The 24,423-nt window shown below is 39.0% G+C and overlaps 1 protein-coding gene across 3 annotated transcripts; it reads right to left on the reverse strand.

Moving 5' to 3' along the window:
• LOC139138672 (alpha-N-acetylneuraminide alpha-2,8-sialyltransferase-like) lies at window positions 1-24,201 on the reverse strand. 3 transcript variants are annotated; one of them, XM_070707160.1, is made up of 8 exons: window positions 24,124-24,201; window positions 9,526-9,593; window positions 7,413-7,801; window positions 6,635-6,776; window positions 5,760-5,872; window positions 5,063-5,152; window positions 4,137-4,378; window positions 1-1,456 (listed from the first exon to the last, which is right to left on the reverse strand). In XM_070707160.1, the coding sequence occupies exons 2-8, from the start codon at window positions 9,532-9,534 to the stop codon at window positions 1,212-1,214; spliced, it is 1,230 nt and encodes a 409-aa protein (XP_070563261.1). In that variant the 5' UTR covers window positions 9,535-9,593; window positions 24,124-24,201; the 3' UTR covers window positions 1-1,211. The 3 variants fall into 3 exon arrangements, with proteins under 3 accessions (XP_070563261.1, XP_070563260.1, XP_070563259.1); XM_070707159.1 differs by lacking the exon at window positions 24,124-24,201 and adding an exon at window positions 12,951-13,310; XM_070707158.1 differs by lacking the exon at window positions 24,124-24,201 and adding an exon at window positions 11,152-11,309.
• Between the last annotated feature and the right edge of the window lie 222 nt (window positions 24,202-24,423).

Consider the following 24,423-nt stretch of genomic DNA (forward strand, 5'->3'; position numbering starts at 1 on the left):
AATTGAAAAACATAAAAATGCACATTTTGCGCAAAAACAAACACGCGCATATAGGTTTTGACATATTCACACAATTTTCGTAATCTTTAAACGGCATTTTAAGCCACTATCAACATTATTGTGCACAGTAAAAAACAATCAGTTTGATTTCATGTACGACTTCATGCAATTCGTTGAGTGTGAAATAAAAATCAAATGCTTTATTTAAACATCCTCTGAATTCAAGGGCCTGCAAAAGTAAAAAACTCATGGTGTGTGTTCATTGCTGTTATTGCCGAATACTATGATTGTTCGTTTCTAACAAACCACTCGTACACAAAAAGAGACGAGATTTGTAAGGCTTGAGATGCATTCTTGATATTTTTTAATAATTATACAATTTCATAAAAAATCTGTAAATGCCGCCGGAGTGATATGTTTAGAAGTGATAACAATTGAACGAAGTAAGTAGCGAAGCTGTGAAGAAGTAATTAAACACACCTCCATCAGATCTCAGCGAACTCAATAATCTGGTTGCTGTTGTTGTTGTTGCTTTGTTGTTGTTGTTGTTTGTTACTTTTGATAATGAAATTGAAGATTCGACTCTAATTTGTTGTTGCTGTTGCTCCAATCATAGTGTTGACGTTGCAAATACATGTCAACTAAAACCAAATAATTGGTCTTCCCAACCAGTGAGTAGGCACGGAGTGCTGGGCCGGAATTTACACATACATCAGATGTCCTTAGCTGGTTATTGATACGTTTCAATGCTTTACGTTACAAACAAATAACACGTAACGCTTTTCTATGTATTCCATTTTAGACACCATTGAACATGTGTTGATTACTTCATGAAAATGGCGTTGCGTTCAGTTCATAAAGTACATGTGTGTATATTTGCTATATTTACTGTACATAACAAAGAGTAGTATTGTTCTATACTTCGAAATTTCATCGCAACATTTGATTTGAATTTAACAGACAGCATAACTTTGGAGTTTGTGAAAATTAGACTCGGTGTCCGCTGATGGACTGAATCAAGTGGTAGAAAACTCAACAATTGAAGAGAGAAGGCGAATGAAAAGTCCATTTTAGCACGTGACCTGAGCTGCACCTGTCACATGGCAGTCGAGACCCTCATAAGATCCGTCGCTCGAGGACGCACTCTACGAGGGGAGCGCAGCGGAGAGCGTCCCCGAGCAAGGAATCTTTCAGTTTATGTGTCCGTAACATCATGGCGAACATTTTCCAACGTGCAATTGGAGTATACCAGCGTTATGGAGCTGTACTATCTGCTGAAACTCTGAAGGCATGTTGTGATATTTATTCTTTATCTTTATTTCGGACTGCATGATGGCATCAGCGTCAAAGTAATGGTACTGAACTGGATTCCCATCGAAGTCTTCTGAGAACGGCCAGTATCCGTAGAGATGAACCTCTTGGCAGAAATGAAAAATGCCCGACAACAGAACGGCACCTAGAAGAAACAAACAATAATGTTATTGGCAGTACGCAACTCGATATTGACCTAAGACTTTGCGAAAACTTTCCTCAAAAAAATTTTCACGCCATTCTCTTCACGAGGAAGAATAAAGGCCAAGATGCAGATTTTGGACATTGAATACAAAGTAGACTTTGGCTGAAGACGATAAACCATCATGCAAGCAACGACATCATCCACCACGCGAATTTTGGTACTAGAGAAACATGTTGGTATTGATATTGATAAGACAATAGTATTTAATTAGTAAAAAACGTTTTCGTTTTCATGTCAGCTAATTTTGATGATTTGCATTTTCGATAAACATTTCAAATTAAGCATATTAAACTAAGGACTTCACGAAAGCTGATAAAAGTTGCCATATCAGCTAATTGGTAATTTGTAAATTTTAATTAACTCTTTAATATTGGTGATAACTTGCGGGACTTGACACATGTTGATGAAATCGATAAGTACAACCGTTTTCAGTAATAGAGCGCGAAGCCACTGCAGTGAACTGCAATAAAACTGCTCACACTAATTAGTTTCAGCTGTAGCCAGCTGGCAAAGTCGACAACATTGTATGTCCCATGCAGACAGTTTGTCTGGGGAAGTTGAAATAAAAAAGATTTGTACATGGATAGTGCATGGTAATGTTACATTGTATCTTAATCTTGAACACAGGGTGCCAATCGTAAACTCTCATTTACAACTCGAGCCTCAGACAGAGCTAGTTTTGCCTTTGTACAAGCAGACTTTTTGGTCTTTATCAAGTAGCCTTGTTTAACACCAAAGTGGCCACGGCTACAGCTGAAACTAATTAGTACAAGCAGTTTTATTGCAGTTCACTGCAGTGGCTTCGCGCTCTATTACTGCAAATGGTTGTAAATTGATAATTAGAGTCATATTATGGTAGTGAAGGACATTCAGCATTTTCGTGTAAGCTGATTTTTAATTTGCATATTTAAGGAGCATTCACAGTTCAGTACAGGAGACTTGACCAAAGGCGATTACATTATGTAAAGTGGTACGTGATACAATGACATGAGTCCAAGAAACTTAGCATTTTCATATCAGCTAAGTGTACTTAATGATTTTTAGAAGAAATCTATGGTGAATATTTTTGGTGTTGATCATGACAATTTTAAATGAAGTTGCAAAATTGTGGCAAAAAGTTTCAATTTACAGAGAACTGCAATATACGTTCAATCCAGAGAGCATTTTGAGTTAACGTCTACGTTATAGACACATCCTGAGAAGCCGAGGAATTAGAGCTCCCATCTGCACATATTTCACTGTCAGTGCCGATCACCATAACCACGTCACATGGTCTATACAATGCGTGTCGGGAAAAAAAATCGCGAATCCTGTGTTTCTTGCGAAAACTGTCAAGTCCAAGTTTACATATTGAAGAGACTGCTGTTCCTTGGCATTGTTAGACTGAACGATCCGTCGCTTGAGGACGCTCTCTACGTTCCCTTCCTCTTAGAGGGGGAGGGTAGAGAGCGCCCCCTGAACGACGGATCTTTCAGTCTAGGACATGATTGTCTGATACGTTTTTATGTTTAGTAATGCATACTTGTTGGAGATTATTGACGATTATTTGTTTTCCTCGAAAAAAAGCCAATTATAGGGTCCCATAAGAATTAATTGATTGAGAACAGGAAGAGAAATCTGTGACAATTTTCATAATATTATGGGTTTTGCACCGCACAACTTTCAAGCAGACGTCTCGTAGTACTTTAAGCGAGACGAGGACAATTATTAGTTTTTATGAATGTCCTCTTCAATCACGTGATCCGTGCACATACCGTTGACACATTCATTGTTTTTACATGAAATTAGGCTTGGACAATTACTCTTGGCAGGGTTTTTTGTATGGAAACGGAAAAGATATATGTGAAGGAAAAAACGAGTGTTAAGCTTTAATTTGTTCAGCCTTGCCCATGGACTGAAAAAAATGCGTGGAATTCTCTATCCAGTAAGCAAGCTTTGCCGACATACACAGAAAATGAATAAACATGAACAAAACATTATGCCCTCGGAGTTACCGTCCCCGGGATCTACACGTAATGATCTTTCCCTTGTCGTGTTGAAGGGTGTACTTTCCGTCACCGACAATTACATTTACTTCCCACAGTATGGAAATAGCGAACTCAAACTTCCACGTTGATACTGCTCTGCCATTGCTTGAGCTCAGAATTCGAGTTCAAATTGATTTTGTTATAATCATTCGTTTATGCTGTGGGAGAAGTTCTCTACTAGCTGATTGTCGCGGACAAGTAACATTCCACATACATGGAAACCAAGGGAACAGTTCTTCACAAAAAATACGAAAATCAATAATTTACTAAGTAACTATTTCACGGTGATAAATTGCAGTTTCGGTTGTTAGCATCGGCATTGGTAATAGAGCTAAATTGAATGTCGCCAATCAAAGTGTACCAGCCCTTGACTGATCTTCAGCGACCTGTCACATTGTAGTACACAGGAGAGCTCATTGGCAACACGTAAACAAGGTTCAGTTATGGGTGTGATGCCTGTGCCCAAACAAAGAAGGAAAGGTCTGCCACCTTCAACCAAGTCTTTCTGGAAAGGCTCGCTAAAAGTGATTCTACGATACACTTCTAGCCTACAAAATCCGGAACTACGGATACAAATTGGATAGTTTGCTTACCGGATGAAAGATACATGGCGTCTACTCCTCTCTTTCTCCAGAATTTTTGTACCGATTGAAAGTATCGAGGATGGCCGAACACGACGCTCGCGTTTTCCTTGAGGGCGTCCTGAGCTCTGAATGCCAGCTTTGTGCAGAACCTGTGAGTAAAAGCAGGCACGTATACCGTGGCATTACCGTACTCCGTCGTCAAGTCTTCCTTGAATCTCAGTGTTTCATTGTTGTCGCTGAGACTTCCATATCTATAAATATAGACAGAAATTAGTCTAATTTGCTTAGTGATTCCCACGTTTGACATAACGTAGTCATCCCACAATTAAACGAGATCGCAATGCGTTTAAACCGTTGCAAAATTCTGGCGCCCTGGTGCTTTAGGAAGCACTCTGGGATGTCATGGAGATCGTTAGAGTCTGCAGTGTGTATTTGTCGGTGTGTGCTTATGTATCGGTGTTGCGTGCCTGAGAGCGGAGCATTTGTGTTACGTTTGACTCAAGAAGTACGCATTTGCTAAAGGTTTGTTATCATCAATCCTCCAAAATTAATGGGAGGTACAGACAATTTTTAAACAGTAGATTATGGACAAGGATTCACTGGGGTCTTAAATCTTTCAGAACTGTTTCTCCATCATTCATTTCCAAATAGGAATTGACCTTCGTGGCTATCTTTTTCATGTGCAATTACTACAAATGACTATATGATGACTGATGACTGATTATGTATGTATGTATGTATGTCTGTCTGTCTGTCTGTCTGTATGTATGTATGTATGTATGTATGTATGTATGTATGTATGTATGTATGTATGTATGTATGTATGTATGTATGTATGTATGTATGTATGTATGTATGTTACACGGTTACACTACTTTCACGCTAGCAGTCTCGATCAGTCTGTTCTTCGTTAGGGACAAGGTCACAGGTCTTACCTAATTTTTAGAATACTTGGATTGCACGTGATGAAATTTGTTTTATCCCCCACGTCTTCGGAATAGTTTCTGACACCGGCAAGATTGAATCTGCGAGGAAGAAAAAATCTCGGTTGAAAAATAGGCCTACACTGGCATGTACAGGCCATTTGCCAGGGCAAGTTTCATTGTTACCGAAACATGTAAAGGAACAGAGACCAAAACACGATATCCTAACGTATGGACAACCTATTCTTCCTAAAATCACATGGATACAGTTTACACGGATGTATACCATTGGTATTGACAGGCTTCCTTAACTGCTCACTGTCATACATGACTTTGTTTTTTTTTTATTTGTTTTGCAACTGAGGCCTACTAAGTGTAAAGTTTCCCGCCGATCACAATATTCAACCGTTGTCTCATCATCTTGTCTGGTTCCCTGCCCCCATTACTGCCGCTGGCTGCGCTGTACTCACAAAGCGCAACAGCGTGTCCGGAAACCAGAGTCTCGCCATCGGTACGATCTCACCATCGGCTTTACGTGACGTCACTTTGCACATAATTAATAATATACTCCGAAGCATGATCGACGTACAAAAACACAATATCGTCTTAATCACCCATTATTTCTATCTTGTCGATGGCATTTTGACGAAAATGAAAAATAAATTATTTTTCAGGTACAAAAAACATGAAGTGTGAAGTTTGCACTTACCTTAGAACAAAGTCAGACGAGTCTATTGATCTTCCACAGTTGCTTCCAAGTAAAATTCCACTACTTGCAACGATGCTACATCTTCTAAACGATGACTTCTTGAACGGACATTCCTAAAATTTGGAAAAGAAAGGAGCAGTCCTCAATCCCTGGTTCTCGCATTAGGCATTATTTACATTGAATTTTGAAATGGTGTCAGCCCTTTGTATTTCATTGACATTTTTATCGAGTTGACCAATTTGTTTTCAGACAAAGCTGATAAAAAAACTGCCCCTTTAAGTAAGGAAAGGATTCTGAACGAACTCTGAATGTCTCGTGAAGTCAATACCTGAAAGATTCCGAGTACCTCTTAGCAGGCGAGGATGATCGTTAAAGGTATACTGTCACATGTTCCAATTTTGACACAGTTACCATGGAAAGAGAAAATCTGACCAATCACAGATTTTAAGTGGGTGGCCGCCTTGAAAAACAGCGCCATCACATGGGCATTTTGAATACCAAGGAACGCCTCTTTGACCATATATGGGCATATTTACATTACAGGTGACTGAATACCTTTAATAAGTAAAATCATCCATCAAGCAGGAAAAAGGAATAGTAATACTACAAGCAAGTCGAGTCGGACCACTATTCCTAATCATCACTTTCTATAAGCTCTAGAAATGCTCTTTTAACCCAACTTTCTTTTTTGTCAGCCCCTTTTCGCCATGTTTAATCTTTCATGCATATCTTCTGTTTGCAGTGAAGAACCACATGGTTTTACAGCATCAGAATGATTCATAACATTTTATGTAGGGGTGAGACGTGTCCGAGTCTGTTCGAACGACTGTCCGGGATTTTACTCGACTTGAATTTTTGATATTAAGTACACTAACCTCTGGAAAACGATTGTGGATCTCTAACGATATATTCAGACTCGCCCTTTCTCCCGAGTACTTGAGCGTTTTATTCAATTCAACGGAATTTTTAGATGCTAGGAATAGTTTCGACGGGTCACTTATTGTCTCTAACGCTGATCTATAAAACAAGGAAATAAAAAAACAACAACATCAGCCATCAGTTGTCATTGTCAACGATATGGAAAGTGACAATTTTAAATTGTGTAAAAATATATCTTGTTTCGGAAACAATCACGATAAATTTACCAAAGGTATAAAAGAGAATATTTTATGTGGAGCGTTTGGGAAACACGAGTCCCTTGGTACTCGGCCATGAGGGAACACAGAATTTCCCTTCTTTTTAAAAAGCGGCCAAGGTGCTCTTGAAGAGCGCCCCTGTATGTTTGACTGCAAACCATATGGCCGACAAATGACCTTTGACCTCAGCATCTAGGATATTATTATTATCACAAGGACAGATCGAATACTACTCTTGGAGACACTCTCAAAAATTTTACAATTTTATTGTAGACAAAATTTTAAACTTGTTGTCTGCCGACAATACAAGGATTTCACAGTTTAGTTTGGTTTTTCTGGACATTTGATTTCTTGAAAAGAATTGAGAAAGATATAATCTTGGAAAAAGCAGGCAGTCAATTTCAGTGAAAATTTATTTTACTGATACAGAACTTTACAATGTGGGCATCCTATCACTCTTTAGTATAAAAGACAGAATTTCAATTTTCCATGAGCGATGAAGGGTACGGGTTCGAACCTGAAATTTTCTGCAGCCGTCGCATTCAACTTCCAGTCGGGTTTTATAATGTTGAATATCCTGGTGATTTCAGACGTCGTGTTCTCAGAAGATTTGGCTTCCGTCTCGTTCGTTCCCGCTAGACTTAGATTCGATAGTTCGGCTGCCGAAGAATTTGCGCTATCTCTGTTCAATCCAGCGTGGTATGAACTAGGCGGTAACGTTGTTCCATCGGGTATGAAAGGTCTCTTGTGCGTGTCATGATTATACTCAATCGGTTTTCCGATGATGTTGACGAACAACACTCCAATGGGAAGAAAGATAAGTACAAGTGCCAGTGGCCGTTTTTTAAACACTCTCGTGAAGTTTCTCAAAATATGTCTACAGTTTCCTCCCGAGGAGACGCGAGACTGAAAAATTGACATAAGAAAAAATGTCATTATCAGGAAACGATACGTGGATATGTATATAATTTCATTTTGTACAAAATACTGGCTGTCTCGGAATATGATTTCAGCAAAATTAAAGTTCTCAAAATGTTTTCATTTTCCTTGTCTCAAAGCTTGCCTGGAGTCGTTTTAGAGCAAAAAGGAAAGGGTGGCTGCCTTCTGTACTTGAGAGTAAAAATAAATAATGTAGTGTGTAGCATTCAGTGGTCTTGTAATCTTAAAAATCTAGTTCCATGTTTCCATCAAGAGAATATGAGAAAACCATCGGGACTCTTTTTGCAGGCAAATGCTAACCAAAACATTGAAAATTTGCCACATTTTCTTATTTTGAAAGCTGATTTCACATTGAAATTCTTCAAAGAACACGATAGGAACTAATTTGGGATAATTGGATAGTGACGGAGTGTCGTTTTGATCCGCAAAAGTCAGCTCATCTGCTTTTCTTTTTAAGTTATACACTTGTTTTTATGAGTAATTTGTAATATTTCAATATTCAGCTGTGATGCACCAAACATTTTAAAGAAATTTAAACAATATGAAGATCCAATTATCCCAAATTAGTTCCAATCGTGTTAAAGATAATTTTAGGCGCATGCGCGCATTTGTGTTATTACACACGCAGGCAGAGACAGGAAGAGACAAAGGAAAAGGACAGAGAAACACATATAGACAGACATAAAATTGAAGAAAAGCCACTAATTTAAAGATATTGAGGTTGACGAACTGACAGACGTTGAAGTGAGAAGGGTTTTAAACGAAATCTAATTAGAATTATTTCGCAACTAATTAGAATCATTTAGCAAGTTCTCACGACAAAGCTAACATTACTGTTGTAAATGACGTCACTGGTACTTTTTATGCGTTTTCCGAAGTGAACGAGAAGATTCCACACTTTCCTGCATGGCTGTTGTTGAAAATTGGCAGGTACTCTGATCAGAAGAAAATGAAGACTCGATCATGCAAAGCAAAATAAATGTATTCTTCCTCCGAATTGCCGCTTCTTTCGTTTGCCGGCTGGGGCGACGTGTTGCAATTGGAAATCAAGCAGATAGTTCCGCGCGGTGTTTACATTATTTATAACAGCAGAAAAGTTAATCCAGTCTTATTATGAACACCATAATAGTGTCGCTGTACGACAAGCTGAGATTTTCACGAATCCCAACGCAGATGACATTAATCCGGTGCAACGAATGTGTTATTTGAAGCATGCTGTTTTAAATTCAGAGTGCAAGGCAGTCAGTCTTCTTAATGTTTACTATGCACACACATAAAGCACAGTGTTGTCAGACCATAGTACGAACATCAAAGTGAATAACAACTGTAGACTTTTATTATTTTTGCAGCACTTTCATTCTGCCTGTTTTTTTACACCATTTCTCCCTTGAACTACTGAGAGATATGCATTTTAATTTGTTGTGTTCCGATTTCATTGCAGAGTGGACAAACTCATCGAGACCAACATTTAGTGTGTGTTTCTTTCTCGTGGCATACATTAACTAAGCATACAATGTCACAAAAATTATTGGTCATGATTCATAAAAAACAAATTGCTGGCCATCACTGTTGCTTTTCCTGAAAACAAATTGAAGAAACGTCTTTTCCTCTGGCTTGAAATGAAATTCACTTCATTGGAACAAATAAAATTCAATAGTATAATCGTAATATATAGGATATATTCACAGTACCTTTAACATAGTCGCTCTTCTTCATCAAAGAGCTTCTGTACTGTCAACTTCTGTATTGTGTCAGTATCCTACAAAAACAAAAGACAACAATTGAATTGAGTAGTGAGGTCGCTGTGCTATCAGGTACCTGACTCTGCAGACAAGGTTGCAGCTTTCAAATCTCATTCTTTCTGTACACAGGGTTACTCAGTGCCTTTCATTGTCGACACAGTTTCAAATTTTGCATGAGTCTAGGTCAGGAAGTAATTCACGTGTTGCGTTTTAAAACTACACCCCTGAAGCCGACTCGACCTTCACTAAGGGATGGACCATAAGATCTTGGAAGTAGGTGGTCAAAAACACAAGAAAATTCGAAGCAAGAAATTAGGAAAAAAATCTGCTGACTAGTTTGCAAAATAAAAAAAATAAAATCAGAACGCAAAATATCTGACAGGCTTCTTAGGAAAAAAAGTAGCAATGGACCTCACACGGAAAAACAATTTCAAAATTGTGACCACCCCCACCTCCAAAGATCTAATGGTCCGTCTCTAAATCAAGTCATAAATTTAAATGTGATTTTTGACGTGGTGAGGCAATTTGATTACGCTGGTTACTCACAGTTACGTAATAAAAATGACGAAGCGTAGTTTTATTTGTGAAGTGGGTGAATAATTGAGGAATGTGTACAGGTGGTGTGTAAACAGAATGTAAGTTTTCGGGGAAATGGGGACACGATATCAATTCTGAGAGGCCACAATCTGCTGCCAGACACTCGAAGTCATTGTATGTAAGGTAGAATGCACCTCGGGGGCGATAGTCGGATTCTCAAAATTTTACTACATTCTTTTGGCCTACCAAATGGAGGGGGGGGGGCTCATTTTCACCCGCTTATGATCGGGAATTTATCCCCCCCCCTCCTAGAGATTACACTGGAATGGCGGCTATTTTGAATTTCAAATATCGGTAGATTTGGTGATTTGTTTCTCTAGTACCCAAATTTGCACTTTGCCCCCTGATTTTTCTACTGGATTTTGAAAGAGAATGATTGAAAATTTACTTGCATTTGAGAAAAGTTTGAGTCTTTCATTTTGGAGGTGCAAACTACCTTAAGTTGTATGCCTTCCGGATTTGTGATAGTCATTCGTAATTGGTTCAAACTATTCCCCATCGGTCAGAAAAAAGACTGCAGAAAGCCCTGGGAAGTCTCCAAGAGATCTTTTTGTTGAGATCTGGGTTCTCAAAATTTTGTTATAACTGAGGCAAGGTGTAGTAGAAAGGAAGTGCGCATTTACTTGTCACCGCGATGAAGTACCCTGAATCACCGCAGTGCGTGCAATAATTAACATTTTCGACACCAAATTGAGACGGGCTTTGCAAACCAAGCACAAATACTGCCGGCTACAACAGGCTGTCTATGGATGGGGTTTGTCAAGATATTTAGGCGGACAAAGTCAGTATTTTCTCAACTACTTGAAATTGTTCATTTCATATCGAGAGGCCCAAGACAATCTAACAAGTCACAGAAATATCGATTTGCCTTCCCAGTGGTAGAGCAAATCCTCACATTGTCAAGAGTAAACACTTCACAAACATGTACATGTTATTTTTGCCACATTAACACATGTGAGAATGCAGTGAACCACTTACGGCAATACTCTCTATCTTGCGGTGTGGAATTCTACTTCGGATCGACGACTTCAAAAAGAAGGTACACAAATTATCGAAGCTGTTACAACTGTCACCTACGTCTGACTGCCTTTCAGTTAACTCGCTTTGTCGATAGTCCGTAGCACGTGTCGCGGTATGCGGATGCGATGCAAGTGGAAGTTAGATATGGAACAGATATTGACCCTGCATATCCGGGATGATTTCTTGTCTATATATAGAATGGCAAAGCAGCAAAACTAATTCCTAAAATATCGGATGAAAGTTGCAGAATGGACGTTTCAACTGAGAGAGAGAGAGAGAGAGAGAGAGAGAGAGAGAGAGAGAGAGAGAGGGTGACACAGAGAGAGAATCTGCTCGATGTTGGACATGGTTTTATGAGACAAAGTCGTGGTAAACTAGGTAGGATCCCGTTATTAGGATCCCGTTATTTGTCACGACGTATCTTGATGAGATCTGGTCTCACTCAATCGGATCGTTGAATGAGTTGAAGAATAGTTTACCCCTTGACCGCTTCTCAGTCGGACATTCACCTAACTCTATCTGTGTGACCCCAAGCCCCAATTGGTGGTTGGGAATTATCCAATGGTTATTGATTTGTATAGCGAGGAACAACATAGTGCTGCTGGCACCGCTGAAAACAATTGCTCTTTGATTACCAACCCCTGCGTCGCATTACGGTGTACTCTATAGCAACACGAATCTATCAATCAGTGCTTTATTTCTACCATTAAATTTAATCCGCCGTAGCACAAAAATATATGGACTGAGGAAAATTAAAATGAGCTCCGACCTATTGGCAAAGTAAATGATGATATTACTTTGTCTGTGGCTGAGACTTGCATGTAACGGACCAGTAGCTGTAACGATTTTGGTTTAGTGAGTCAACTCCTAGTTCTTCTTCCAAAATCATGTTGCGAGGCAATGTATTCCCTTTTCATGGCAACATGTGTGAACTGCATTTTTTTTCAAGTGAATTGTAGCCAGGACTACGACTCAAATGGCATCGATAACAAAACACTATACGCGGTATTCACGCTGTGTTGACAAGCTCAATAGCGAGTATTTCAGAAGGTTCTTGGGAGTAGATCAAAAACTTGCTGTTTAAATGCAAAACAAAAATATTGGCCTTTAAAAAACATTAATGTTTTGATATTGAATTCAATCGCTTCTGGGATCGGACAATGTCAAGTTCATTCTAAGCCCTTGTCGGAGATAATATATTTATAGCGATATTGTTTTGAGTTGCCTGTCGTTTTCTGCATTTTCAGGCAAGTATCGGAGTGGGCGCGCAGCTAAACTGATAATGTGCCATTATAGAGCTCTGTTTGCATTTCACAGGCTGACTTGAAAGATTTAATGCTGCCTTTATGATCGATATTGTGACGAGGACAGGAATCCCGACAACCACACTGCGGACAGCTTTAATTAACAGTCGCTTTTCACGTCTTCCATATCGCGGAACAATCGTATCCATTCATTACCATACAAAGATCACGGGTCATGACCTACATATATCTTTTTTACATCCTTTATGTAAAATGTACCAGACTAATTGGCTGAGAAAAACTTGCACAACGGATTAGTGGATTCTACTGCCCAATGAAGGAAAAAAATAACTTTTATGAAAGTGGCGCATATGTAAGTTTACAAAATGAAGAAACGGTTTTTGATGTTTCGATGCAAAGATCGGGCAACCTGGTCACAAATGGGAAAGGGGGGCTTGGGATCTGAGAGGGGACTAATGTAGTATCATGTCAGGACTTCATGGACTAGCTTACCAAGTACAGCAAGGGCACAGAGATCCAGCTACTATGAAGCTCGTCAGGCGTCGGCTCACTCGACATGACAGATGCGATTGTGGTGGACAGTGAAACTGTTCTCTTCACCAGTAACTCCGGTCTCGCATACGTCTCATGGTGCAGCTTGTCATGAAAGCCGCTTTATCAAGTGCAGAATAGGCATGTGGGACCTCCAAATGAGCTGAGGCCCTCAAGCTCATCCGACATTCCTGGCATTCACTAGGGTTTCAACAGCTCGGCTTGGCTTTCCGCGGAAGCGACCTACCCAATGCGTCGCCTTTAACCATGTTAACTGTAGATATGCCATGCTTATCTTACAAGGGTAAGTATATTAATAGAAGAGAATATTAAGGAATTCTCGCTATGACGCAGAGAATGTAATCAACACGGTTATACGGAGTTGCCTACTGTCGTCTGGAGCGCTTTGCTGACAGAGCACAATGCGGGTAGATTCACAAAGTCACATTCAGGCCTCTTCATCGGTTGCCAGTTTTCTCTGAACTTTCCCACGTACTCAACATCACACGGTGGCATGTTGCATTCTCTAATACTCTCTTAAGACAGCGTGTGAAAAGACTGCATGCGGATTCACATACAAGGGTACCGGATATTGGCACTGTGACATTGGTCTGTAAATGTGAGCACACAGTCCACAAGGCCCTCGAAACATCGTCCGGATAAGCTATCAGAGGCGAGGCCTAGCGTGTTAGGGGAAAACCATTTGATTTCTGGGGGGGGGGGGTATGGAGGATTTTGAGAAAAAAAAATTTGTCGCCAGGTGAGATAGAAGAAAAAAAAATTGATCCTGCCATGGCCTGAGAAAAAAAAATTGTCATAACAGACAGAAGTGAAAAAAAATTGTCACAATGCACCAGAAATTAGCAAAATTTGGAAACCCTATTCTCATGTATTCTTTGCCGGCGCGCCGCCATAGGCGGCGCAAATGTTTTTACCAAAAGCAATTCTTATGTTTTTTTCCCAGCACTTATGATATAAGCATGCACTACATAGGTCTACTTACACCTCAGTGCACTCAATGTTTTCCTTCCCTTTTCTGACCCAAGAAATCATATTTCAGGATTTCTGTTGCAATATCTCAATGGCATAGGCACTATCTAAAGGGGACTTTTTGACTTCTGTAAATTGTGAAAATTTTAAAACACAAGACAGGAGTCAATAAACTAGTGTTAAAATCAATATAGTATTCTCTCAATATAAATATATTAGGAAGATGTACAAGTTGACAATGAAAAATTGAGGAACAACAAATGTAATGAAATACAAGGGAGAGGGTCACTAAAAAAATTGAAAACTTCAGGGGGCGTTACTCAAGATGTGGAGAGGAAGAAGGGGGACGGGTTACTCAATTTATTTTGGCGAAATAAATTGAAACACATCTCAGATTGCACCATTGCACACATCCATTTCTAAAAATTTTCAATGCGAGAGGGGGGCACCCCCTCTCGTGCTCTCCCTCCCTTGGCTCTTCTAACAGAGTTACTGGTAAAAGACAAATTTAAAATACCTATCGGATTGCACTACACTGCACCATGGCGCACATCAATTTCTCAAAATTTTCACAGGATCTAGGACAAAACTGAACTGTTGTGAATTCATCCTTTATTATCACAGAGACATGTTTTCATTTACCTCACTTCAATGACCATTTTGACAGTTAAACATACCATATTCATGCTTTTCATTAGAAGCTGGCAGCTGGAGAAATGACACAAGAAGGTCACAAATTTTCCGTTCCTGTATATTTATTTATCTTCAGTCTCTGGCAAACAGAACTATTTTTCACAATTTGTATTGTCATCGTTTGGTTGTTGAATATTGTGACACAAACACTGATCATGCATAAAATGTTAAAATATTGCAGTGTTCAATGTCATTTTCAAACAGTTTTACCAAATGCAAAATAACCTGAAACTCCTCTCAGATTGCACCATTAAACACATCAATTTCCCAAAATTTCCAATATGAGAGGGGGAAACCCCCTCTCGTGCTCTCCCCCTTGAGGTGTTCTAACAGTTTCACTCAGTAAAAAAATAATTAAAAAACACTCTCAGATCGCACCAGACTGCACCATTGCACACATCAATATCTTAAACTTTCCATGCAAGATACGGGAAAGCTCCTGTGACACTTTCCCCTAAGCCTCTCACGTGTTCTCCCCCTGTACTTTAAAATTCTGCCCGGTCAGATATCCTAGTAAAAACCTTGTCATAATACCCATCCAAATTAAACAATATACTATATGGTTAGATACTGCGTGAGCTTTTATATCTTTATTTTATTGTGACTTGCAATTTCATTTTGATGGCTTCACCTTTTTTAAACCATCATGAGATAACTGATGATAGTCTAGCAGAGTACATCAGGATTTCAAAGGTCTTTACTGTTAAATTGCTGTATTTTGTAAATTTTACAAATACAAGTATTTGTATTTAACTTTTCTAAGTGTGGGGATCAGTCAAAATTTCAGAGTTAGAGAGGGGAGTTACTCAAATTCATCATGGTTGACCGGGGGGGGGGTGTGTCACTTGAAATTTCTGAGTTTCAGGCCGTAAATAATGACGGCTCCCTTATATACAACGCATCACAAACTTGATGACAAGGAAAAAAAAATTTGCATTGCTACTCCATTTGAAAAAACAAATTGATGCAGCTCTGACAGTAAAAAAAAAATTGCTGTCACTGTGACAGGAAAAAAAAATTTGCTACCATACCCATTTCCTCCATACCCCCAAAAAAAATCAAATGGTTCTCCCCTTATTGCATTTTGGCACTAAAGGTTAGCGCGGTGATATTAAGGGACGGACCATTAGATCTTGGGAGGTGGGGTGGTCACAATCAGATTGTGAATACAATTGTAAACTTATTAAATAATTTTCCAAGCTAGTCATGATGTGCTAATTTTTTTAATCATCTTTTTGCGTTCTGATTTTATTTTTTTATTTTGCAAACTTGTCTGAGGATTTCCTCCCCCCTAATTTTTTGCTTTGAATTTTTTTTCTGTATTTGACAACCCCCTCTCAAGATCTAATTGTCCATCCCTAATACGCACGGGGAACGTGATCTAGGTAATGTTTCGAGAATGTGCACAGTCCCTGATACAATATATGTTTTCACTGTGACAGTAACCTGTGCACAGTCCCTGATACAATATATGATTTCACTGTGACAGTAACCTGTGCACAGTCCCTGATACAATATATGATTTCACTGTGACAGTAACCTGTGCACAGTCCCTGATACCATATATGATTTCACTGTGACAGTAACCTGTGCACAGTCCCTGATACCATATATGATTTCACTGTGACAGTAACCTGTGCACAGTCCCTGATACAATATATGATTTCACTGTGACAGTAACCTGTGCACAGTCCCTGATACCATATATGATTTCACTGTGACAGTAACCTGTGCACAGTCCCTGATATCATATATGATTTCACTGTGACAGTAACCTGTGCACAGTCCCTGATACCATATATGATTTCACTGTGACAGTAACCTGTGCACAGTCCCTGATACAATATATGGTTTCACTGTGACAGTAACCTGTGCAAAGTCCCTGATACCATTTATGTTTTCACTGTGACAGTAACCTGTGCACAGTCCCTGATACCATATATGTTTTCACTGTGACAGTAACCTGTGCACAGTCCTTGACATAACATATGATTTCACTGTGACAGTAAAATGTGCACAGTCCCTGATACGATATATGGTTTCACTGTGACAGTAACCTGTGCACAGTCCCTGATACAATATATGATTTCACTGTGACAGTAACCTGTGCACAGTCCCTGATACCATATATGTTTTCACTGTGACAGTAACCTGTGCACAGTCCCTGATACCGTATATGGTTTCACTGTGACAGTAACCTGTGCACAGTCCCTGATACAATATATGGTTTCACTGTGACAGTAACCTGTGCACAGTCCCTGATACCATATATGGTTTTCACTGTGACAGTAACCTGTGCACAGTCCCTGATACAATATATGGTTTCACTGTGACAGTAACCTGTGCACAGTCCCTGAATAACATATGATTTCACTGTGACAGTAACCTGTGCACAGTCCCTGATACCGTATATGGTTTCACTGTGACAGTAACCTGTGCACAGTCCCTGCTACAATATATGGTTTGACTGTGACAGTAACCTGTGCACAGTCCCTGATACCATATATGGTTTCACTGTGACAGTAACCTGTGCGCAGTCCCTGATACAATATATGGTTTCACTGTGACAGTAACCTGTGCACAGTCCCTGATACAATATAGGGTTTCACTGTGACAGTAACCTGTGCACAGTCCCTGATACCATATATGGTTTCACTGTGACAGTAACCTGTGCACAGTCCCTGACATAACATATGATTTCACTGTGACAGTAAAATGTGCACAGTCCCTGATACGATGTATGTTTTCACTCTGACAGTAACCTGTGCACAGTCCCTGATACAATATATGATTTCACTGTGACAGTAACCTGTGCACAGTCCCTGATACCATATGTGTTTTCACTGTGACAGTAACCTGTGCACAGTCCCTGACATAGCATATGATTTCACTGTGACAGTAACCTGTGCACAGTCCCTGATACCATATATGGCTTCACTCTGACAGTAACCAGTGCACAGTCCCTGATACAACATATGGTTTCACTGTATCAGTTACCTGTGCACAGTCCCTGATACCATATATGGTTTCACTGTGACAGTAACCTGTGCACAGTCCCTGATACCATATATGTTTTCACTGTGACAGTAACCTGTGCACAGTCCCTGACATAACATATGATTTCACTGTGACAGTAAAATGTGCACAGTCCCTGATACCATATATGGTTTCACTGTGACAGTAACCTGTGCACAGTCCCTGATACAATATATGATTTCACTGTGACAGTAACCTGTGCACAGTCCCTGATACCATATATGTTTTCACTGTGACAGTAACTTGTGCACAGTCCCTGATACCATATATGTTTTCACTGTGACAGTAACCTGTGCACAGTCCCTGACATAACATATGATTTCACTGTGACAGTAAAATGTGCACAGTCCCTGATACCATATATGGTTTCACTGTGACAGTAACCTGTGCACAGTCCCTGATACAATATATGATTTCACTGTGACAGTAACCTGTGCACAGTCCCTGATACCATATATGATTTCACTGTGACAGTAACCTGTGCACAGTCCCTGGCATAACATATGATTTCACTGTGACAGTAACTTGTGCACAGTCCCTGATACCATATATGTTTTCACTATGACAGTAGCCTTTGCACAGTCCCTGATACCATTTCCTGATACAACATATGGTTTCACTGTGACAGTAACCGGTGCACAGTCCCTGACATAACATATGATTTCACTGTGACAGTAACCTGTGCACAGTCCCTGATACAATATATGGTTTCACTGTGACAGTAACCTGTGCTAACCTGTGCACAGTCCCTGATACAATATATGGTTTCACTGTGACAGTAACCTGTGCAGTCCCTGATACAATATATGATTTCACTGTGACAGTAACCTGTGCACAGTCCCTGATACGATATATGGTTTCACTGTGACAGTAACCTGTGCACAGTCCCTGATACAATATATGATTTCACTGTGACAGTAACCTGTGCACAGTCCCTGATACAATATATGATTTTACTGTGACAGTAACCTGTGCACAGTCCCTGGCACAATATATGATTTTACTGTGACAGTAACCTGTGCACAGTCCCTGATACCATATATAGTTTCACTGTGACAGTAACCTGTGCACAGTCCCTGATAACATATGATTTCACTGTGACAGTAACCTGTGCACAGTCCCTGATACAATATATGATTTTACTGTGACAGTAACCTGTGCACAGTCCCTGATACCATGTATGGTTTCACTGTGACAGTAACCTGTGCACAGTCCCTGGTACAATATATGATTTTACTGTGACAGTAACCTGTGCACAGTCCCTGATACCATATATGTTTTCACTGTGACAGTTGCGCATAGAGTTTCTACCGATGTACCTCAATGCAAAGAAAAACTTGATAACGGCACATAGCTACAACTAATGACATCATTCCCTTTAGTTTCAAGAGCAAAAGTCCAATCAGGAGTTAGGCTTTATCTCGAGGCATGCATCTCTCAGAATGATATTCGACAAAGCGTTTAGCAAGCAATATCTCAAAGTGGAAATTCACAACGGCGGTGGACAACCGCAGACATAACTGTTATCAAAATCTGGTGATTCTATTGGGCAAATTCAGGTATATTTCCGCATTTTAGAGGTATCGGTGGTAGAAAGGGTTTGTCAATTGTGCAAATCAGCTGCAAAGACAAATGCTGACTATCTCCCCGTAAAAATATGCACTATCTTGTGCGGTTTTCAGCTAGGTTATGAGCTCTTCGTCGAAATGCATGCTAAAGTATATGGTTCATCATCATTGGTTAGTATTTGCATAAATACAATATAATGTAAATTGATCTTCAAGGTGAATTTAGGGCGTTGTACGGAGCTTTGTAGACACGTTATCCTCATCTTTTGCATATCAATAATTTATCGATAGGCAAATATGAGAATAGCCCCGTATCAAACGCACTAACTTCACCTCACATTTTATGTAAATACTCACTGATAACGATGAACCATGCTGAAAGATTAAAATGCAGTTACTGCGGGATTTTGATGTCCACGACTTTAAACCTGAAACATATCTTTAATCATGTAGCCAGGTAGTCAAACTCTCGTACACTTGCGCTATTCAATGCTGTCACACGGTCATACAATCACGCAATTGAAAAATAAGATTCTAGCTTGATTCAAAACAAAATAATTTCATTTTATATTGTTTTATGTATTTCATTTTGTGTAAAGCACGAAGGGTCTTTGAAGCGCGTTTTTTCAATTATCTCAACTTTTATTTACGGACTACAATTCCAAGTCGCAAAACAATATCAAAGTCTTGATAAAGTGACAAGTGACTGAGGGATGGACCATTAGATATGGGGAGGGGGTCGGCTGAAACGGATCCTAACTCAACATGCATATAGTGCGTGTGTTCATAAGTTTATCATCATTTCCTACAGTAATGCCTTATTTTTAGTTGGCCTATACTCTCTTTAATAAACCCTGTGTTAATGCCGCTATGATGGCATTTTCTCTTAAAGTTTTACTCTGCACAGGAAAATGTCTTTTCCTACATCTGGCAATCAACAAGATATTTTTTACATAAAAATCCTCCATCCGCAGGTATGCAAGTGTTCACAGCAGCAAACTTGGATAAACTCCCCAAGATGCACTCTGTGAATAGTCCAGTGATGCTTGTAGAGTCCCACCGTCTCTGTTGCGATAGTATGAGTACCATTTCCTGAGGTGGCACCTTCGTTGTCTGCGTCGAAGCACCCAATTTGGTCGGCCGCGTTTCTGTTCACTTTCTGTCTCATATTCACCGTGATAACTAGCGTCGTCAATAGGCACAGAAAGGGATCACTGTAAATTGTAATCTTGATCACTTTGTTTGTACTGCTTGACAGAAAGTGGCTTGCGTATTCTCATGTGATTTATGCCAATTTGGATGGGTGTGAGAAACAGCCTACCTGTTTTTAAGGTAGGTGTACAATAAACTTCATTTTTGTGTGACTTTTTAAATGAAATATTGGTCCATTATCATGCTTCAAATCAGCATTATTCCTTTCAAGCCTCCTGTTCAGTCACACGGTATTTTCAACTCTCCTCCAGCAATATCCTCAATGTTTTCGAGTACCCCCTCGATTCTACCAACTTCTCCCCTCTCTCCAGAAGTGTTTGTGAAGGTAGAACATTAATAAAAGACTGTAAATTGTAACCATTAATCATTGTCAAATAAAAATTTACAAATACTCTGAAATCTTTAACAAAATATACACATTAAAAAAGCAGCAACAGACGGGATGGAAGCATTTTATGATAAACATTGCAATTTTTTACCGAATTCTGTGGTTCAAATTTTCCTATTGCTATCCTTTTAAATGTTAAATTTTCAGGTGCCATGTCTGAGTAACTTTTCTAAACTTGTGATTGTGTTTGCTTTCCACTATAAATTAATGAACGTGTCTGTATTTTCCCGTTATTATACACCTGCGCCTGTAACCTATTTATTTTCATTCTACAGTCAAGTTCAGTATTAGTGGACGGAAAGTGAAAAAAACAGTGCCGCGCAGTCCTAAAATAGGTGTTATTGGACTCTATCCGACTGTTAACTTCACTGCCGTTTCATGTATACACCGGGAAAATCAGACACGATCACTCATTTTTTATTTCAAAAATACATCCATCCCCCGACCACAATGATACACCGTACGGAGACCAGTCAAAAAACCTAGGAATTTACGATTTCCTTACTGCGCGCGTTGCTTTTCGTTCAGTACGTTCAGTTTATACGCTTAGTGGACGCTTATAAATCAAGTCTGGACGCGACGGCCGACCAGGGCATCCTGAATACTATTTTTTTCCAATTTGCATTTAAAATTAGCGTTACAAAGCCTACTCACAAATACCTGGATTTATACCCCTATTCGTCGTATACGCTTCATTATTCGCTGATGACAATACCATGGTGGCCTAGGGCTGCCACTGGTTAAAGTATATAAGTACTGATTGTGCTTGTTTGTGTCTTCAAGAAAAAAATCATTAAAACGTGGAAAAATCAAACAATAATTTTAAAATCTGAAAAAAATAAAAATAAAAGGTTTACTTTGAAACGAAATTTTTGCAATACAACTCACAAAGAAATCTCAGACAATTTTTTCAAAACTAAATATAAATACGTAAGCTGTAACTCTTCACTTAGACATATATAAATGCCGGTGTTTTGCGAATAACCTTATGTTATCAAAAAATATTATGTTTTTGTATGTTGTGGGTTTATACGTATCCACGCCCTAACTATGGCAGTATGAATCATGGGTAAGTTAGCAATATCGACCAGCTGTGAATTACTAAGAATTAGAGGAAGCCTTATTTTTTTTTGGGGGGGGGGGGGTGGAGGGGTCGATCGAATTTAAGCTACCTACGGAATTCAAAAATTGCCCCTTTATTTTTTTCTAAAATTTCACCCCCAAATCATCAATTGTAAAATTTGCCCCTTCCAAATACTTATCTGATTAGATTGATCAAATGATATTAAACTGTTGAATTTGCTCGATGTCAGTCAGTCAGACAGCGTGGAATGTGTAATATACTGGGTTCGTCCGTCAGAGAAATGCACAAAACTAACATTCCAGTTTAACACAGAAAGACGCTGACAGACCGACCATTGCATCGAAACAAAACAGAAAGAGGAGCAAAGGAACGATACACTCATCAAGAATCGACAAACTAAAAACAACTTCCTTCCAAGAACAGACAACGAAACATAAAACCAAATCGGATCCAAACATAGACATTCCTGATTATTTACTCGAAACACGATTGGAACTAATTTGGGATGATTGGATGGTGAAGTAATGTCTGTTTGATCTGCAAATGTAAGCTCATCTGCTTTTCTTTTTAAGTTACACACTTGTTTTTATGAGTAATTTTTAATTTTGCAACAATCAGCCAAAGAGCACCTAATACTTTTGCGAAATTTTGAAAACATGAAAATCCAATTATCCCAAATTAGTTCCAATCGTGTTTCGAGGAATGAAATATCGACAATTATGTGAACAAAGTCGATGAATCAAATATGCAAATTATCTAGATGGGGTTTCAGCGATTTGGGAAGAAACTGATCACTGGTTTCGAAGCGTATGGTGTCATAGACATAGCGACCCTCTGCTCATAAGAAATGAAGGCTCCCTTAATTTTGTAATGAAAAAGTGAATGGGGCGCACATACCTATCAGGCGTTAATTTGCTTCCAATTCTCTGTAGTGTTTATGACTTTAATTTGATTCTGTTAACTGCTCTGTGTTTGCGCGTCTGTTATTTGACATCCTCAAGTACCTTTGTAAAATGTGAACTTATGTAAAATCAACAAGTATTTTCGGTCATATACTATAAGTTTATTATTAACTTGTATTGTAGGGCGGCTGATCTCATAAATTTAAATTATAAACCTCAAAATCCGATTATCTAAATGAATGATGTATGTTTTTTGGGCAGGCTTGCAAACTGATTTCAATATCGAAACAACCGCTAAAAAGTAGGGAAAATAATATTCATAGAAAACTGAAAACTTGACTGGTAAATATTACTTTAGCGTCTCGATCGCTATAAGTATGTTCTCATAATTTACCGCTTTGCCATATTGTATTTTGAATTATATTATACCAGTATATTGATGGCGCAAATACAGTGATCTGATTGGTCGAGGCGCGAAAAGAATCGTGGTACATTGGCGATATACCACGGCTGGCATACGCGCGTGCTCTCAGCTTGAGGAAAAATCCGTTTTTGACGTTCCACGCCAGAATTTCAATATACTGTTATGATATAATAGCAATAAATCACACCAGCGACAGTATACCACAAGATTTTGACCAATTCACTTCATATATGTACTCGCTATCGCTCGTGCATGTCGTGAACTGGTCAAAATCTTGTGGTATACCGTCGCTGGGTGTGCTTTATTGCTTTAATATTTGCTCTATATTTAATTTGGCCGACAACTCTAGCTGCATATTATGTCCCGCCATCCAGCTGCTGATCAAAGTAAATCCACTGGAACAATATTAATTTTACAAATCTTATGTATTTAAGCTTCGAAACGAATCATTAATCATGTAGTTGTAGTTTTTGTACGTTGCAGCTGTCGGTGATATTATCAATACCCATGGTCGATTCACTGAGTCACCGTGTTTCCTAAAACATGTGAAACTCGTACCCTTTCTCCTGTGAGATTCATATTGAATAATACCAACTATCTCAGAACACGCTTTTCGTCCAAAATTGACCACGACGACAAAATAAAATAAAATAAAATAAAATAAAATAAAATTGATTCCATACAATTTTTGCCAAAAATTCAAATGAAACGTTTCCGTCGGAAATCTAACCCATAACAGCCCTAATGTTCCGGACGTCAACTTCCGACAATATAAATTCCGCCTTGTACTGCTATGAACAGAAAAGAGTAATTCATAAAAAAACAAACTATTTTTACCTTTTCGTGGAATAGCGGAGAACAGGAGATGTGCCTTGGATCGTTCAAATCCTTACAGTCGAATAACGTCGACCTGGTGATACTGTCAAAGATTGTAGTAAAGGTCGATATGAATATGCATTAGGTCATGCATATTCATATTTGTATTATTGCAGCTCTAGCGACAAGCTGATAGCAAGTAGAAAACCTTCATAAGTGTACAAGCAGCCAGTCTCCCTCTGATTCGGTCGAACGTCAACTGATAAAGTATACCGATATCTTTTAATATAAATCCTTGTTATTTGCAGTTTTGATCCTGTT

Source organism: Ptychodera flava, chromosome 8 (genome assembly GCF_041260155.1).
Source record: "Ptychodera flava strain L36383 chromosome 8, AS_Pfla_20210202, whole genome shotgun sequence".
NCBI classification, from domain to species: domain Eukaryota; kingdom Metazoa; phylum Hemichordata; class Enteropneusta; family Ptychoderidae; genus Ptychodera; species Ptychodera flava.

Excerpts from the sequence above, each read along its gene's own strand:
- LOC139138672 (XM_070707160.1), bottom strand. Across the intron at positions 6,777-7,412 it reads ACGGCTGCAGAAAATTTCAG|ATCAGCGTTAGAGACAATAA; the intron begins GTTCGAACCCGT and ends CTTGTTTTATAG. Across the intron at positions 4,379-5,062 it reads CCAAGTATTCTAAAAATTAG|ATATGGAAGTCTCAGCGACA; the intron begins GTAAGACCTGTG and ends CTATATTTATAG.